Raw genomic sequence first — 19,528 nt, 5'->3', positions numbered from 1 at the left:
GAGGTTTTCCTGCAGAATGACCTTTACCTAGAATACAGCCTTGTTGATTTGCCTGGATGTTTCAGTTTATTGCAATGAAATTTTTGTGTGGTTACTTTTAAGATGCTGTAGAAGTTTCATTTACTGTATTTACAATATTAGAAAGGAACACAAACGCACATTAAGATGATCCACTCTTAAAATAAAGAATAGACAGAAATAAGAACAACAAAGATAATTAAAGGCCTGGAGTCTAAAACATATAGAATGGTTACAGGAATTGGATCAGAGACGGTATTCAGCAGGTTCTGACCAGTTCTGGAGAACCGGTAGCGGAAATTTTAAGTAGTTCGGAGAACTGGCAAATACCACCTCTGACTGGAGATTTTACACTATCCTTCCCCTGCCACGCCCACCAAGCCACGCCCACAGAACCCGTAGTAAAAAAAAAATTGAATGCTACTATGGATATGGTTAGTCTAGAGAAAAGGACTGGAGGGGACATGATAGCAGTATTCCAGTATTTGAGGGGCTGCCACAAAGAAGAGGGGGTTAAGTTATTTTCCAAAGCACCAGAAGGCAAGACGAGAAACAATGGATGGAAACTAATCAAGGAGAGAACCAACCTGGAATTAAGGAGAAACTTTCTAACAGTGAGAACAATTAATCAGTGAAACAGCTTTGCCTTCAGAAGTTGCAGATCAGGGCTGTCAAACTCCTGGCCTGCAGGCCAGATGTGTCACATGCTAGCCATGCCCACGCCTGGTTTAGCAAAGGGGAGAAAAGTCCCAATACATCACATGACGCCGCTGTGACGCTGTGAGTTTGACACCCCTGTTGTAGGTGTTTCCACAAGAAGAGATTCGGCAGCCATTTGTCAGAAATGGCATAGGGTCTCCTGCTTGAGCAGGGGGTTGGACTAGAAGACCTTCAAGGTCCCTTCCAGCTCAATTCTGATTGTAATTGTAATCAATTTAAACAGAGACAAAGATTCTCTCCAGAGTTAGCTCCCCACATTATGAACTTAGATATGCTAACATCAGTTAATATCAGTTTTCAATTTACGGTAGTATATCTAAAATTCATAATGTGGGGAGCTAACTCTGGAGAGAATCTTTGTCTCCATTTAATGTGAACTTAGATATTCCCTCATTTCAGTTAAGCATACACGGGATGCTTCCACGTCATGTATGTACACTTGTCCATATGCCATTCACAAGGACATTAAAAGAAGGAAAAATTAATTAAGTACTGATCAGTATTAACAGCTTAGATGCCCTATTTACAAAATCCCCCAAATATATACCCTAACTATTCTCTTTCATATATGAAATACATTCATGGAGAAACATGCATACTCATTGCAACAAGGAAAGTGATTATAATAGGATAGTACCAACATAATTGGCCAGTTTAATATGATTTTCATGGGTCCCTATTTCATTTCTGGTCACAATTCTAGTGCTGATTTTAATCCATCAAGCTCTTATAGCTGAAGAAACACCTCTTTGTACTTCTATTTCTTCCACATGCACCCTAATTTCATTTCATAGTTTTTCTCTGGGCACCATCTGTTGTGGTGGAGGGGCATTTCAATGGTAGCTCCTCCTATTCCAGAACGGCTTTCCAGGAAGATGTGCCTACCAGCCAGCAGTACAGTATTTTCTTCCAAGGCTTTTAATATCTCTGTTAATTTCAAAGGTACATGTAGATCTTGACTTACCACCATTTGTTTCTTGATTGTTTGAAGTTACAACTCTGAGAAAAGTGATTTATGACTGATTTTCATACTAACCACCATTGCAGCATCCTCATGGTCATGTGATTAAACTTTGAGTGCTTGGCAACCAGCATCTATTTATGACAGTTACACTGTCCCAGGATCATGTGATCACATATGTAATCTTCTCAGCCAGCTTCCAACAAGCAAAGTCAATAGAGGAAGTCAATTCGCTGAATGACATGATTCACTTAACAACTGCAGGGATTCACTTAGCAACCGTGGCAAAAAAAGGTTGTAAAATCAGGCACTACTCACTTAACTACCGCCTTGCTTAGCAACAGAAATTTTGGGCTCAATTGTTGTCATAAGTCGAGAATTAACTTTATATACATACAAATTTTACAGAACTACTTACAAAACTACCCTGGTTGCCGCTATTATTGTCTATTGTAAATTTCTTTGATTACCATTGTAAAGGCAGACTTCAAATCTGTCATTTGCAGCTGGCTAGTGGAAAGGACAGGTGAAACTGCCAGAGTTAAACTTCCATCTATATTTTTCAGACATGGTCTTTCACATCTTTAGAAAAGGCAGTTTTACCCCAGTACCTCTGGGGAAATTGAGCAAGAAGTGGTGTGGTGCAATGGAGAAGAAAGCCACCACTATGCTCCTCCAGAATGAAACAGGAAAATGAATCCTGGAAAAGACAATTTCCAATGAACAGCATGGCAACCAAGGGATCAGACCAAGTGCCTCCAGCTTTCTTTCTTTCTTTTTTTTTTTGTGGGGGGGAATGGGGGATGCCAGGCCCACATTCAGTCCATGGAAAAACTTGGGCATGAAGCCAACTGGCATGGAAGGACACGTCAGAGGCCACATACAGCCCGGAAGAAGGAAGAGTGGGAACTTGCCTATGCATTGGAGAAGGGGGTCAGGATTCCGTGTACCCTTTTCAAGCATGCACTTTGGGAAGGGAATCAGAATCAGAATACAGCAGGAAGGGAACTTGGAGGTCTTCTAGTCCAACCCCGCCCCTGCTCAAGCAGGAGACCTGATGCCATTTCAGACAAGTGGCTGTCCAGTCTCTCCTTAAAAGCCTCCAGTGATGAAGCACCTACACCTTCTGAAGGCAAGCCATTCCACTGGTTAACTGTCCTCTCTGTTAGGCAGTTTCTCCTTAATGCCAGGTTGCTTCTGTCCTTCCTTAGTTTTCATCCATTGTTTCCCACCAAACTCATAACCAAGTTCAGAGTTGATGGCAACCTTCCTTTCCATCCTCCCCTTTCTGGGCAAAGGAAGGGTCGGAGGGGGGGGGGAGCGCACCCAAAAAGGACGAAGCGCACACTAGAAGGACACCATCGACGTCACCCCGCCGTCCGTGACGTCACCGCCCAGTGCCTTACGAGCGGGTTTTCGCACTCTATGGCCGGAAGAGTTCCCATTCGCTCCCGGAAGTGAAGCCCGGTCTCGTTCGGGAAGAAGGGCGACATGCAGGTCTCCAGCCTCAACGAGGTGAAGATCTACAGCCTAAGCGCCGGACGGAGCCTGCCGGAGGTGAGAACGCGGGAGCGCGAACCCCCACCTCACCGGCCCTTTGCCCTGTCCGCGCGCTCCCCCTCCCCTCGCGCTGCGCTGCCTGGCAGAGCGCGTGCCTTTTGCTAGGCGCGATCGCTTCGCTCCCCTATTCATACGCGTCAAAAAAGCCGATCGTTACGGGGGGGGGGAGTATTCCTGGCTACTATTTCCAATCTTTTGCCTTTTAAGTCTGTTTGTCCCTCCAATGAAAACAGGCAGTACATAAAATCTCTTGCTTTTGGAACTGGTTAGGTTGTCTTCTTTATACTTCCTTAGAAATAAGCTGCTTTGAGATCATTAATGTTTAATATTTACTATAAATACATGTATTAATTGTGAAGGCAGCATTCTACAATTTTGTTTCATGGCCACCGTTAAGAAATCTGGGAGTTGCAGTCCACACTTTTCTAGGTTTGAGAAGTTCATTTTAAAGTGCTGCAGACATCGTTTCCTTTTTTATAACTCTACCTCTGACTCGATTGTGAGAATGAAAACCTAATTCAATGAGCCTTGGAGGAATTTGTAATGAGCTGTGAAATATTGCTTGGCATTGCCATACGGGTGGTTTTGTTTGATACTCTCTCATAGCTTTGTAGACGATCAAAAGTGGTCCTTTCTAGTCATTTTCTGTTTTAGAATACTGATGAAATTTAGATACGGTGATTATTTTTATTCAACAAGATGTAGGTTTTAGTACTATAAACTGTAGACATGCAGGTAGTTCTCATCAAATGCGAAGTGACACAATTGCAAAATAAAAGGTAATGTATGACTATTGGAATCCAGCTGTGAAGATCGCCAATGGTGATCACATTTGCTGGAGACTGCAACCAACGTAAATATGCACCAGTTTCTAAGCACCTAAATCATGATTACATGGACAGGGTGCCAGGGCCTTAGTTTCAAGGTCAGGTCTTAAATCTCCTTGTTCACCCCCTCCTCGTAACTTTGAATAGTTGCTGAATTAGTGGTTGGTAAGCAATGACTACTAGTAATATCACTCACAATGTAATCCTATGTATGTCTAATATGAATCCTGCAAAGTTTAAGTACAAGTATTTAGAAGTGTACCTTCTTTGAACTAATTCTCAGGACAAGTAGAAAAAAATGTCCCCTCGACCCCTCTTGTTTTTGTGAACATTTGGGCTATTTAAGAATCACATTTTTTGTTGATACCCTGGCTAGAAATTAAATTCTACCATTACTGGCAGATACAAAACTGGCAAAAGGTGTTTTTATGTATTTAACATATTCTTTTGCAAATTTTATACTACTTTTGTCTGAAAGTTGGAGTATTTTTTTTTTTAAAAAGCACTTCTCTGACCATACTACCAAGTTCACTAGATCTTTATTGCTAATGCAAATACAGTGTCTCCAGCTTCTTGAAAGAAAAAACAAAGCTGCAGGGATTGCAGTGAATTGTCTTGAAATCACCTGCACAGGAGTACGTAATGAAAAATTTTAACCAACTCCTTATATATTCCCTGAATTTTTAATTTTGTAATATGCTACTTGTGGTGGTAAAGGTATCTTTAGTTACAGAATCAGGTTCGTCGCTTTTGAATACTTAGTTGCCGTGTTGGATCCTACTGCAATTATTGTTTTATTTGATTTTATTGTATTTTTAATATATAATCCTTTGTAAGCTGATTTTTAAAATATAAACTGGCCGCCTTGAACAACATTTCTTTAGTCTTTTCTACAAATCATTAAACCTCAGAGTCTTATTTATGTTTTTTTTTTATAGTGGCTTTCTGATAGAAAAAAAAGAGCACTGCAAAAGAAAAATGTTGGTGAGTTGTCCTTATTTTATTCTAAAAAGAGTTCTTATGTTCATTCATGCATGTTAATATTATTTCTGATTGCAACAAATTGTTTAATGATACCAAGCTGAAGACATGTTCCTATCAACCATAGCTTCTGTATTTCATTAATGTTTGAAGGAAGACATTTCCTGCTTTCTAGTTCCTTTATAACTTCTTCCTTTTTCAATTCTAGTTACCGTATTTGCCGGCGTATAAGACGACTGGGCGTATAAGACGACCCCCAACATTTCCACTCAAAATATAGAGTTTGTTATATACTCGCGTATAAGACTACCCCTCTTCCACACACCTTCCACTTTTGCACTTTTTTTTTTTTTTTTGACGCACTTTTCTGCTTTGGACAATTTTGAAATGAGCTAATCCAATTTTGAACCAAGAATATGCAAATAGCTATGGAGTTTAGAAATGAGTTTTAAAAATATTTTTCATTGCTTACCATTAAGCGTAAAATATGTTGTAAATAAAATGAGAACACAGGAAACGTTCTCTTCTCAATACAGCTGATCTCTCTCTCTCTCTCTCTCTCTCTCTCTCACACACACACACACACACACAAACACACACACCGCTCCCCCAGCCTTCCTCCCGGCTGCAACTCAAGCTCGAAGTGGGAGTCGGAGTCCTCCGGCGTATAAGACGCCCCCCACTTGGAGGCATGTTTTTCAGGGCAAAAAAGTCGTCTTATACGCCGGCAAATACGGTAGTCTTGTTTTGGGAGTTGGCATGTTGTATTAGTACAGTACAGAATATTCTGAACTTACTATGTTTGAGTAAAAGCTTAGGAGCACAAAGAAGTAATGTTAGGTGTTTTAAATAGCAGAACACATGTTTTCCAAAATAGCATAGTATACATGAAGTAAGATTTTTTTTTAATTAAATAAAAAATTCCAGGTGGGGGAAAACAAAACAAGATAATTCCCTGAAACATTGATCCAAGAGACATAAACAGCAATATTTCAGTGTTGTAATGAGAACACTGAAAACTCTGAAACTGATGAAGAAAAATTGACTAACAAAAGAAAATATTTGTTCGTTATTTGATTGTCATAGCAGATAGCAGCTTCTGGGTTGGTTCTTGAAAAAGCTAAGCAGAATTGGACTTGGTTAATATTTGGATGAGAGATCATCAGCAAATCATCAGGCTTTAGGCTAGACTGAAAATTAGAAAAATTGTAGGAAAAAGAAATGCGACATTTTTATTGTTAAAAGAAAACCACGTAGATATGTTCATGGGGTTAGCAGGGATTGAGAATAATTTTAAGGATAGATTTTCTTTGCTTTGTTAGTGTGTCAGGAGCACATTTGAGGAAAAAGATGCAAGGCTCATAGGAGTGCTGTATGGTAAATGCAAATGTGTTTATGCGGTAACATTTTATAGAGCAGATTGCATAAGCATTGGGTAACAAAGAGTATTTAGGACTAAGTGGAGCAATGTTAATCAGTGCTGTTGCCATTAATGTCCTACGATAGTGGTGTGTTTGCTATGCAGTCTTTCTTTAAATTTTATTTCACATTTTAAAGATATTCACAGAAGAATTGAACTTATCCAAGATTTTGATATGCCTGCTGTTAGCACCAAGATCAAGGTGTCAAAAGATGGGCAGTACATAATGGCAACAGGTAAGTTTGGCCAAAACCAGGTCCAGTTAATAAACCTGCAAAGTCAAATTGTGACTGAGGAATGCTGGGTTGGGTTCTGGAGATTACACAGAAATCTAAATAGTGCCTCCTGGTGCTAAATCTTGCAAAGGTTACATTGTGTATTTGGGAGCCTTAAAAAAAGATGATGTGATAAGGGATTATATATGATGCATTAATGTTTCAATTTTATTTTATATTACAATATCAAAAAGATTTTTGACGTAACATTGAAATTAGAAAAGGGTTGTGGTTTTCAAACTTGTTCCCAAGGACACACTTAGACAATATGGGCACTGCTATAGTGGCTGTTACGGAAACCATGGATGGCAGGTTTTATAAACATTTATATATGTGCATATATGTACATATTTGGCCTTCAAGTAAATGCATTTACATATGAAACATGAACTTATACTGTGTAAACTAGGATCATTTTCATTACTGAATTTCACTAGGAACAAAATTTCAGGCTATTTTTCTTTTGCCTAACAATTAATTTTGAGATCAAAATCTCTAAAAGAAAAGCAACCTCTGAATCTTTCTTTTCACTTTGATGTTAAATATATATTTTTAACAGGCACATACAAGCCAAGGCTCCGATGTTTTGATACTTATCAGTTGTCCATGAAATTTGAAAGATGCTTGGATGCTGAAGGTTAGTAATCTTGATTTTGATGGAAATCAATATGGATAAATTAGGCACAAAGGAAAAAAAAATCTCAAAGTGTAAATCAACCCATGTTTATTTTGAAACAAGTACACCTCTGATCTGTGTTTTTCTTGGGGAGCAGATAGGGACTGCACTCTAAGTTATCTATTTTTTTGCTTATTAATGTAATAATTGTACTGTTTGTGCAATTTATAAAGTAATCCGTTCAGCCTAACAATACTCTGGCAAGCCAATACATGAAAAACCCAATATAAAGCAAAATAAAATAAGACCAATACAATGCTGTATAATATCATGTAAACAAGACTTCAAAACTTAACCACAACACATAATAATACATTTATACTGATCAAGCTTAGCTAACATCTTGGCCACAATGCCAAGGGAAAAGCTAGGTCTTCAAGAATGAAGTTGTAGCACAGTTTCAATGTGGGTTATTTTTGTTCTTTTGGAAAATATATTGTAGAAAACTATATTGTATAGTTTTATAAAATATATTGTAAAATGTGTTATATATTTGTATATAATATATAATTATATATATTATATATAATTTGCAGAGGACACCACATTGGTGGGACTCATATCAGAAGAAGACGAAACGGCCTATAGGTCAGAGGTTCTCAGACTGGTCTTGTGGTGCAAGAGTCATAACCTCGCCCTGAACATCAAAAAGACCAAAGAATTGATTATAGACTTCAGACGATGCAAAGCAGAGCCTCTCCCACTATATATCAATGGAGATTGTGTGGAAAGAGTTCATAGTTTTAAATTTCTAGGAACTCATATTTCCGACAACCTTACTTGGTTGGTCTACACTATGGCCACTGCAAAAAAGGCCCAACAGCGCCTGCACTTTCTGAGGCTGCTGAAAAAGAGTGGTCTGGGTGAGAAATTGCTGGTTACTTTTTACCGTTCTACCATCAAGAGCATTTTGGCATATTTTGTAACGGTGTGGTATGCTGGATGCTCTGTAGTGGATAAGATGATGCTCCAGAGAGTTATAAACACAACACAAAAAAATCATCAGTTGCTGTCTTTCTTCTTTGGAAGAGATTGCGAAGACCAGACTCCTCTCTAGAGCACAAAAAATCTCCACAGACCATTCTCATCCTGATCATTCATATTTCAAATTGTTACCATCAGCGAGATGTTATAGGTGTCTTAAAATGAGGAGTAATAGACTGAGAAACAGTTTCTTTTCCAAGGCAATAATTGTCTTGAATCAAACAGTACATTTGTAATTTAGTTCTATATATAAAGTGGCATTTTTAAACTATCTAATCTAATATATGTTTTAAATAGGTTTTAGCCAAGGTTTTTAATTATTATTATTATTACTTACTTTACTTTTTAAATACTGTGTAGTGTGATTGTGGTGGTGTTGGTGTTTGGGGCACTGTGCTGGAGTAGCTTTCAAATTTCATTGTATTTTGAATGCAATGACAATAAAGGTATTCTATTCTCTTCTATTCTATATATCCTACAATATATATAAAATATATTGTAGAAAATTGTTTTCATTCTTGAAAAATATACGACTGTAGCAAACTGGAATGTTTCAAAATTTCACTCTGTTTGGGCAGTACATTGAAAGATTTTTGATTTTAAACAAATTATCATTGGAAGAGAAAGCTTGCTGAACATGGATCCTTCTCTTCATTATTTAGACTCTGTGAGAGAATGATCTCTTGGGGTTTTTTTTGTGGATTATCTGCTAGTATAATACTTAGAAAATATAACTTTCTATATCAACTGATACTGATCTGTTTTGGGTAGGATATTTAAACAATATGTAGGCTTGCAATCATTTATTGCTCATCCAGGATGAGTGTTGAGCTACTCCCTCTTGGCATACATATAACTGATACTAAAGCAGATAGCCTATAGAGAGCTGTGAAAGTAACTTTGGAGGGGTTCCAGGGTCAAAGAGAATCAGGCAGCGTACAAATGTCCTACGTAAATAAATCTTGCCAATGCTTCTCTTAGGCCCTTGATCCTAATGGGAGAGGTTGAAACCTTTTTACAGTAGTAAGAGCCTGGACTGAAACACAAAGTTGTTCTCCTTGTGGAGGTTCTTGGTTCAAGATGTGGTAGTACCATGGATCAAAAGCCCAAGAGAGAAAAGTTTGGCTGAGAAGGCAGATGGAGAGCTGTAATGGCCAGGTCTGATCCCTGACTCTGTAAGATCAGAGAGCGTTTGGCAGATAATGTAATTAAGCTTTGAGAAAGTGGGGTAATGTATGGTGTGGAATAGTTACTATATAATTGACTGCTATTTGTAATCTATTTTTCATCTCCCCAGTGGTCACGTTTGATATTTTATCAGAAGATTACTCAAAGGTATGTCAACTTTTAATTTTTTAAATTTAAGGACTACAGTTAAAAAAATATCATGGCATAGCCTGCTGTGCGAAGCGTTTCTCTTCTTTTGCTCAATTCTATCCTATTCTTGGAGACTGGGTGGAAAAGCCTCTCCAGTTTTCTTGGCAAGGTTTTTCAGACGTGGTTTGTCTTTGCCTCCTTCCTGGGGTAGAGAGAGAGGGACTGGCCCAAGGTCACTCAGATTGGCTTTGTCCCCAAGGTGGGACTAGAACTCAAGGGCTCCTGGTTTCAACCACTACACCTAATTGGCTCTCGTATGTGTATAGTGTGAAGCTAATGAAGTAAAACTCACAATGTGTTTTGTGTAACTGCTGCCATATACCTTTACAAAAGAAATAACCAAATCGAGCTAATGTGAAGTCTCTATCCCTTGTGGTATCTTCTCTGTTTCTGAAACAGGCTTCACATGCTTCATAGGATGTCGGCAGGGGCGGGCTTCAAAAATTTTAGCAACCGGTTCTCTACCCAGTTGCTGGGTGGGCGTGGGCTAGTCGGCCTCCTGCACCATGACAGGGGGGCGTTTTTGCCCTCCCCTGGCTCCGGAAGCTATGTGGAGGCCAAAAACAGCCTTCCGGAATTTTCTGGAGGCCCGTTTTTCGCCCTCCCCAGGCTCCAGAGACTTTCTTTGAGTCTCCAGGAGGGCAAAAAAACAGCCTTCCTGGGCTCCGGAGGCTCTCCAGAGGCCAGAGCCACCAGGAAGTCCATTTTTTGACCTTCCTGAGCCTCTGTGCGGGCCCTGGACTTACCTGGGCCCCGTGGAGAATCCGGGAGGGGAGGGGAGGGGTGGCCGGGATCAGCCAGTCGTTGCAACTACCGGTTCGGCGAACCAGATGTAAAATTTACATCCAGTTCAACTGAACTGGTGCGAACTGGTAGCAGCCCACCCCTGGATGTAGGCAGCCTGCTCTTTACCTTGTCATAGAATCGTAAGGCCGGAGAGGACCTTGGGGGGGTCTTCTAGTCCAACTCCCTGCCCAGATAAGGAGCTGCTTGAAGAGCGTCACGTTTTTGAGGCTCCTTGCTGTGACCCGGTGAGAAAAAGCACTTCCTGGATATGTATTGGTCCACCTTGACAGAGATGAACCAGGGTGTAATGTCCCTCAGGGGACTGTAGTACAAACAGCAGCCACCGTGACCAAGGAGAAGCTGTTTGTATGCAGGAAAGATAAGTCTGGTACGGCTTTAAAAAAGCCCTAGTTAACTCCTGAAGCCAATCATCCTTTCAAAGAGTTAAATAGCCACAGTGACGCAGTTTTTTGAGTGACGCAGTTTTTTGAATGACGAATTCTTTGTTTTAAATAACTGCTTTTTTTTTTTTTTTGTTTCAATGCTGCTTGGTAAGAGTATCAGTTGGGAGAAGTAATCCTCTCCAATGCGGTTTCGTGCCTTGTGTTTTTCAGATCGTTTTCTTGCACAATGACAGATATGTGGAATTTCATTCACAACATGGTCGTTATTACAGGACAAGAATACCAAAATTTGGAAGAGATTTCTCCTATCATTATCCATCCTGTGACTTATACTTCGTAGGAGCAAGGTATGTGTCGTGTTTTGAATCATTATTAAATTCTACTTCTATTTTTCTATATGGGAAATAGTTTTTTGACTAGTTCTTTTTTTCTTAAAAATTCATTTTCTTTCTCTCCCTGAGTTAAATAATAAAATTATTTAATAAGCATTTCTATATGTCAAGCACAATTGCTGCAGTGCTGTTCAGAAATCAAATAGTTTTCTAAATATATTTGTGGCACATTTCAATTTCATGAATAACTGAGGATCTAAATTCCTTTTTAAAGTTTTGTAAAAAAAATTGCAAAAATCATAATTGGAAATCTTGGAAAATTAAATGACATTTTAAAAAGCTTTTTTTAATGTATAATTACAACTTTGCAACATAATCCAGTCCTTTCCTTGGAAGCGTCAGAATCATCAGACTTTTAAGATGGGCAAGATCAAAAAACAGGCACAGTTGAGATTGCTGAAAGATTCCTTACTGTTGTACAAGAGAACTACAGAACCTTGAGAACTTGATTGTGTTTGTCTCTGCCCCAAACAAAATGAAGGTGGGATTATTTTCGAGTTTCTTTTTCATGCTTTTTGTTTCTCAAAATGAAGTAATCATTTTTGAAAATCCCTCCTTAATGGAGTGCTCATTCTTTCCCTTTTACGAAGGCCTGGCCTACATCCTTTCCAAACAACAAAACATTTTTTTTTCTTGACTTGTTATTAAAAAAGGAGAAAGTGGAATTATATTCAGAATTTACATTGAAGCTACATATTCCCATTGACATTTGGTGAGGAATCTGTACATCTACCAGTATCTCTATACACTGTAGAGAATCCTATTTCCATAATGTTTCTTGGATGACATGACTGAGTTTCTGACTCTCACATAGCAATGCCTAAAACTTTTATTATATATCTATATTTATAATTATATATTTATAACTGTTATATTTATTATATCTTATTTTAAACTCCCCGTCAAGGCAAGCAGATCTCTTGACTTCATAGGCAGTTCCATGAAGTTTTTGTTACAAAAGTACAGAAGTATTGTGCAGTACTGGGATTTTTGTCACTCACCCGGTGTTTTCAGTCTTGTCCATCCAGATGTTCCTGATACCTAAAAAGCAGTTCACAAGCAATTGCCAAAAATTACTAGAAAACCCAGTATCTTTAAAGTTGCTGATTGTGGTTTGAGCAGGATGGTTAGGCCCTTGTCTCCAACAGCTCTAAACCTGCAATAAACTATTGTCTTGCAGTCTCCTTGTGACAACGGCTGTAGGGAGCATTTGGGGGCTATCACACATCCTCTTCTTGTCCAGAGAAGAATAGAGAAGAGCCAGTCTATTCACTGGCTCTTCATTCCACCGCATTCGTCTTTATCTTTAGCAGAGCGGTCTTTAATTCATCACTTCTTATCTGCATGATTTTCTCTCTCTCTCTTTGTTAAGACTCAGGAATCAAAAGCAAATTGAGTGTTTCCTTTCTTATTACAGTTCTGAAATATTCAGGCTAAATCTGGAACAAGGAAGGTATTTGAATTCTCTACGAACAGATGCTTCGTAAGTATATTTTCTGCTTTTTAATCTAAGAATCTTTTTTCCAGTAGGTGGAGCCAAACTATATAAGATCTGTCTGTGAAAACACCATAGATGGATCACGAGCTAATTTCTAAACAATCTGGTATTGGTATTTATATCTCTCTGTGTGTGTCTGTGTCTTTGTGTCTGTACTTATACATATAATACTACATATACAATGTAAATGTTGAATGTTATTCATGGTCAGCATTTGCTCGTTACATTAATTCTAAAATCAGCTAGTAGTCTAGCAAAGGCAAAAGGAATCTTTCTATCTGTAATCCTCACTTTCTTTTTAGCTTTGGTGTTTTCTTTCCACAGGTTGTAAAATAAGCCTTGATTCACGATGTTAACATAGCTTCTTATTACATTTGAGCTAGGAATAATAGTTGAGTGCTGAGGGTTTGCTCCTCTCTAAGAGCAGTTACTTTAAATATACACTCCCCCTGGTTTGTACCCTGATTATAAAGCATTTGTTTAAATGACCTGCAGATTGGGTCAGGATAACCTAGTAAGAATTAAAACATTTTTATTTGAGATACTTTATGGGAAAAGCAAATGTTTGATTATTTCTTCTGTGACAGTTTATGGTTTTGTATTTATATTATGGTGCATATTTTACATCAGAAAGAAAATGCAGTAATTCAAATGCAAGCCACTGAATTCAATTTGTCCTAAAATATTTTTGCTTTCTATATATTTTGATTGGTTTTAATATTTCCAACAAACATGATCCTTGAGGATTTTATTCTGTCTGTATTCAATACTTATTATTCTTGTTTTCTAGAGAAAATCACGTATGCGACATAAATCCTGTACATGGTTTATTTGCCACTGGGACAATTGAGGTAAGTGAGTTTAAAATTAACAGTATGCTTATTCTCCAGAGATGGTTCAATTATTTGGTTAGAACAGCATCACTCACACAAGAATGGGAGATAGAAGATGTAAGGAAAAGATGACATTTCTAGAAATATATTTTAAAAAATAATCTCCAAAAGTTTTAATGGAAAATGATAGCAGGAGACTCTCTACAAATGTTATTAAATACTGAGCAGAGGACATTGATTTTTGGAAATAAGAAAAGATAACTGGGAAATGGAAAAATGTATCCTGAAAAAGGATGTTGCTGGCAGTTCTTTTTTGTATGATATGTTTGGCTTGAGACATTTTACTACAAAAAGTTAAATAATAATTAACATTTATTTGAAGCTTCACTTCTATACCCCTTTACCTTCTCTTTTATTTTGGAGTACATAGATATAGTTCTATTAAATTCAACAAGGTTTATTCCTGAGTAGGCAGGCCTGAATCCACACTGCCATGGATCCACATAATCTGCATCTTCTAGAGCAGGGGTGTCAAACTCGCGGCGTCACAGTGGCATCACGTGATGTATTGTAACTTTTTCCCCCTTTGCTAAACCGGGCAAGGGCGTGGCCAGCGCGTGACGCATGAGGGCCGCGAGTTTGACACCCCTGTACTAGAGCTTTCTAATTATTGACCTACTGCTTTCGCAACAATCTTCTCTAGAACAAGTTTGGATAGTAGTTATCCATTGAAGTTGGATACGTGGCTGTCCTCTTGAGCAGTCAGCAGACCAGCACCTATTTCAGGGCTGCTGGAACCTCCCTTCCCACAAAGTGGTACTGACCATTGCTTAGATTCAGCTGCTTATCCTTATTCAACTGGCCATCGTGAACAGCCAGGCGAGGCAGGATCCACATATGGCAGTTACCATAATTGAAAACCTTCTTCCAGTTCCTGAAGCTAGGGTAATACAAGTGACATACAGCCATTCATGTAGAAACTGTTCAAAGTTACAGCAGCCACTAAAAAAAGTGATTTGCAATTGGTGCTTATGGCCATTGTAGCATCCCCATAGTCATGTGATCAAATTTGGGTGTTTGGCAACCAGCATGTATTTTTGATGGTTGCAGCATCTCAGGGTCATGTGATCACTATTTGCAACCTTCCCAGATGGCTTCCAGCAGGCAACATAGTGGGGAAGCTAGATTTGCTTAGCGACCTTGTGATTCACTTAATAACTGCAATAATTCACTTAAAACACACGGCAAAAAGGTCAGAAAATAGGGCAAGACTTCCTTTACAACTGTCTTGTTTAGAAATGAATCTATTCCCAATTCGAAGAATACCTGTACGACTAGATATTGCCTCTATAATCTTATGGGGTTCTATCCAGCTTCAACTTGGAGTGAGCAAACAATATTTACCAATTAGATGCTCAACCAGACAAGCACGTTTTATACTAAGTGGTTCTTATGGTCCTTTCTTCATTAGGTAGAATAGAATAGAATGGAATAGAATTAGAATTAGAATTAGAATTAGAATTAGAATAGAATAGAATAGAATAGAATAGAATAGAATAGAATAGAATAGAATAGAATTCTTTATTGGCCAAGTGTGGTTGGAAACACAAGGAATTTGTCTTGGTGCAAATACTCTCAGTGTACATAAAAGATAAGATACATTCATCAAGAGTCAAGAATCATAAGGTACAACACTTCATGATAGTCAATAGGGTACAAATCATACTAGGAAACAGTCAATATAGATCATAAGGATACAAGCAACAAAGTTACAGTCATACAGTCACAAGTGGGAGGGGAAGGGTGATAAGGAGTGATGAGAAGATTAATAGTAATAGTAGTGCAGACTTTGTAATAGTTGAACAGTGTTGAGGGAATTATTTGTTTAGCAGAGTGATGGCTTTCGGGGGGAAACTGTTCTTGTATCTAGTTGTTCTGGTGTGCTCCAAATAATTCAGCTGGCTGATGTTCTGTAGAAGCTATGTTATTCTGCCTTTAGAATCTCCTGAGTTGTTCTTCAGAATTGGGGGATTTGAATGCAGCAAAATACTGTATTTAAACTGGAGGAATAAATGCACATTATTCCAAAGACCCCTTGAATAGTGATTTCAGTGATTTCTGTACAAAGCAGATCAGGAAGCAGGTGAACCGTGGTGCATTATTCAGAACACTGAGTGGCATTTTTCTTTTGTTTTTTCCTTCAGGGGAAAGTGGAATGCTGGGATCCTAGAGTGAGAAATCGAGTTGGAGTACTGGATTGCGCTTTAAACAGCGTGACTGCTGATCAAGAGTATGGACATTTCTTGATACTCTTTCTAAATATCTCTCCCCTGTCATGTTTCTAACAGAAATAATATGCTGTCAGGTGCAGATTGGGGGAGATCAGCCTGAGTCCAGACTGTGATGACCTTTACTGCATCTGAATGAAATGTATTTGAATTTTCCCAGGGTAGGTGGCCTGCCTGCTGTTTCCGCCCTGAAGTTTGATGGAAGCTTGAAGATGGCTGTTGGAACGTCTACAGGGCAGGTATGCTGTGCACCTTCTTATTGCAATCCTCAAGGGCTGTCAAGTAAACTTATTTGCTTACTGAAGTGAGGTAGCCCCCATCCTTTTGGCCTTCTGGAAGGACATTAAAACCTGGCTTTGGTAGCTTGGGGTTCTGACAGGGGTGCTCTGTGTTGAGGGTGGCTGATGGACTAATAGGGAAGATGCCACCGCTGCATCATTCTTTCCTTTTGTTTCTTAGCCTTTGTAATCAATGTTTGTGATATTTTAATATTTATGATTTTAATTGTAAGCTACCCAGAGTCACTTTGCAGAGTGAGGTGTGGGGCATATAAAAAAGGAAGGAAGGAAGGAAGGAAGGAAGGAAGGAAGGAAGGAAGGAAGGAAGGAAGGAAGGAAGGAAGGAAGGAAGGAAGGAAGGTTAATTTGATGAGGTGAACTTGTGTGAAGTGAATGTAGTACTGGAAGCATTGTAATTTAGATTGCTTAATTCAAGTCCAAGACTCTTGTGGGTTCTTCAAAAGGGTTAGTTGATGAGTTGCATGTTAAGTTGGATTATTGATGTGGGCTTCTTGTGGTGCTTTCCTGTTAAAAGAACTTCAGCCAACCAAACAAAACCAGACCGAATGGAAGTCTAATTATAATTATTAGTATAATTCATAGGCCAGAGGATTATTGTGATAGCTCCTCTAAAGTTTTACAAAATAAATAAAACACTACTCTTGAATGTAATGAGATTACTGTAGGCCAACCAAACCAATGGCTGGATGATACACTGTGACCACACATTTCTGTGTTTTGCAACATATAAATAGAGATTTGTCAAGCATACAGTGGATGAGGGTTGAGCTAGTCTGCAGCGGGTGTTTTCTGCTTCATACCATTTTAATAAAAGTATGTAATGGTTATGCTAAATAAAATAATGCTTAATGCTGCTTGATTTCAGATCAATACTATGAATTATTTTAAGAGGTTTTATTACTTTAAAGTCCACGGGGTGGATTTACAGAATACTCAGTAAATCGAAATATATATTTTTTCTTTTTTTTAATTTGAAAATATAAATGATATCTTAGATTTGTACCTATATTAAACAATACCTGACCACAAAAATTGAAAAAAAAATCTTTTCTGGTACCAGGTCTTACTTTATGATCTTCGGTCGAGTAATCCATTAATAATGAAGGATCACCAATATGGTCTGCCAGTCAAATCAATCCAGTTCCACAATGCATTGGATCTGATTATTTCTGCTGATTCACGAATTATAAAACTATGGAACCAGGACACGGTAAGGATAACGATTCATGTCTTCTCTCTGAGCACTTCTACATTCTACTGTTATAGCTAAATCATAAATAGTATGTTTACTTTCGGTGGTGCCCCATTCGAGATAAGAATAGTGTTTTTTTGATTTGTATTTAGTGTGCCAGATAAATCATAATGGTAACACTCTGTTTAGTTAAGTAGAAGTGTTTCAGTTCTTCAAGAAAATGTGTTTGCATGTCTTGGATTTTGCAAAAACTGAACGTCCTACTGGTATTGCTACAGTTCCCAAATGCTTAATTTGTGGGATAAGGCATATTTAATACTGTCCTTCTAATTCAACAAGGTCAGTTGCGGGAATGACACAACTGCTGATCATCTCTCCTTCTTGTAGTCTTCCTGCCCGTTATCCAACCATATGGCATTTCTCCTCCCCAACTGTCTGGTGTCACAGATGTCCAGAAATGACCCTTCTGTTCACAGAATAATAGACAAACATCACCCACCAAGACTCCAAAGGATACGTCCCAGGATTCAGACATATTTATACGTATTTATACAATTGTAAAATAAGATTCGGTCATTGCTTTTAATAAATAGGGTTGACCGAACCTTAGGGAGACACTGTTACCCATTTCTGTAAATGAAACTTTAAGGGAGAAGATGCTTTTCTCCCTATGGTTCTTGTTCTTCTCAGTGAGGAGTCTCCAATTGAGAAGGTCTTCTTATTGCAAAGCAGATCTAATCATTCTTGCTGGCCTCTGCCTCAGCTGCTCCCTGATCACCTCTGATTGCGTGTCATTGGACAAAAGAGGAAGGTGGTAAGGTAGGAAGCAGCTTCGTGCATTTTGCCTGGAGCTGGAAAGTATCTCATCTTTTGTTTTCAGAGATGAGGTTGGAGGAAAACCTTTTTCTTAATGAATAAGAAAGCAGCAGCAGAAGTGGGTGAGGTCCAGAATTAAACAGGGAGGGAAAGGAAGAGTATTGTACCTAGAGCGGGTGTCAGCAACCCACGGCTCTGGAGCTGCATGTGGCTCTTTGGGCCCTCTGCTGTGGCTCCCAGTTGGGTGATCCTAGCACTTTTTCTTGGAAGGAGTTGGGGGGCTTGATGCCAAATGTTGTCTCTGAGTTTTAATTATGTGTTACGTTTTTATATCATACATTTGTATTGCACATTTTGTGAGATGCCAAGAATCCTATGACTCCACTAGGATATGCATTTGATTGATACTAACAAATGAAGCCCATATTTGAAGACTACCAACTTTGGAATATGTATCCATACAGCGGGAGTTTCTGTGTAAGAACCAGAAATGTGGACTCCTCACTTTTTTCCCAGCATACCACAAGCCTTTTCTGCCACAGCCATGACTTTGCACAATATTATCCCAGTGTTCTGATCCCAGCATGTTGTGGAACAAAATTTTAACATTTCACTTGTCTCGGGAGTGAGGGAGTTGTTTTTATAGTAGAGAGGAAAAGGGCTGAGGCTTCCTCAACCAACTTGCAGTCATTAATACAATGTATTGCCTTCTTCAAAGCAGTAGGTCTTCTTTCCTCTTTCATACCTCCCTACACACATACATTCACTTCTAAATTAAATCTGTTTCTGGCCAAACATCTTTTTCCTCTACATGAAAATGTTGGAATAGGGTGTGGAAAATATTACAAGTGGAATGGAAAATCCACATACTTCCCATGGAAAGGGAGAAAATACTTTCTTTGAAGGCCCAGAAAAACTATGTTCATACTTGCTGGGGGGAAAGCATAGGGAAATGACTGATCCAGCAGGCAGATAGGAATTCTGTATTGGCAAATGTTTGCTTGTAGTACTGTTTAATTAACACTTACTCAAGGAAGACGTCTCCAGTATATGAGCTTTGCTGGTGTGTTTATTGTGTTAAAATCGTCAACATCCATATCCTCAAAATGCTTGCCAATTTTTTGTTTTTGCAATCCAGCCACCAGAAAAATACCAGAAGAGTAATTTCCTTTCTCTGTATCATTGATTTGCTTTTTTCATACCTAGCAATACAATTGTCTG

At 38.6% G+C, this 19,528-nt stretch overlaps 1 protein-coding gene across 1 annotated transcript in view; it reads left to right on the top strand.

The window, feature by feature from the left end:
* The first annotated feature begins 3,122 nt into the window (after positions 1-3,122).
* Positions 3,123-19,528, top strand: part of NOL10 (nucleolar protein 10) — a 36,585-nt gene continuing 20,179 nt past the window's right edge. Inside the window, exons 1-11 of the mRNA XM_026674319.2 lie at positions 3,123-3,256; positions 5,025-5,070; positions 6,625-6,723; positions 7,322-7,399; positions 9,720-9,757; positions 11,200-11,336; positions 12,799-12,864; positions 13,670-13,730; positions 15,917-16,002; positions 16,161-16,239; positions 17,360-17,509. Of these exons, the coding sequence (XP_026530104.1) occupies positions 3,191-3,256; positions 5,025-5,070; positions 6,625-6,723; positions 7,322-7,399; positions 9,720-9,757; positions 11,200-11,336; positions 12,799-12,864; positions 13,670-13,730; positions 15,917-16,002; positions 16,161-16,239; positions 17,360-17,509 (906 nt within the window). The 5' untranslated portion in view covers positions 3,123-3,190. The remainder of the gene's footprint in view (positions 3,257-5,024; positions 5,071-6,624; positions 6,724-7,321; positions 7,400-9,719; positions 9,758-11,199; positions 11,337-12,798; positions 12,865-13,669; positions 13,731-15,916; positions 16,003-16,160; positions 16,240-17,359; positions 17,510-19,528) is intronic.

This window comes from Notechis scutatus, chromosome 1 (genome assembly GCF_049901735.1).
Source record: "Notechis scutatus isolate UNSWTSFEM ecotype Mainland chromosome 1, rNotScu1.2, whole genome shotgun sequence".
Lineage (NCBI taxonomy): Eukaryota > Metazoa > Chordata > Lepidosauria > Squamata > Elapidae > Notechis > Notechis scutatus.
This window is presented reverse-complemented; position numbering and strand designations above follow the sequence as displayed.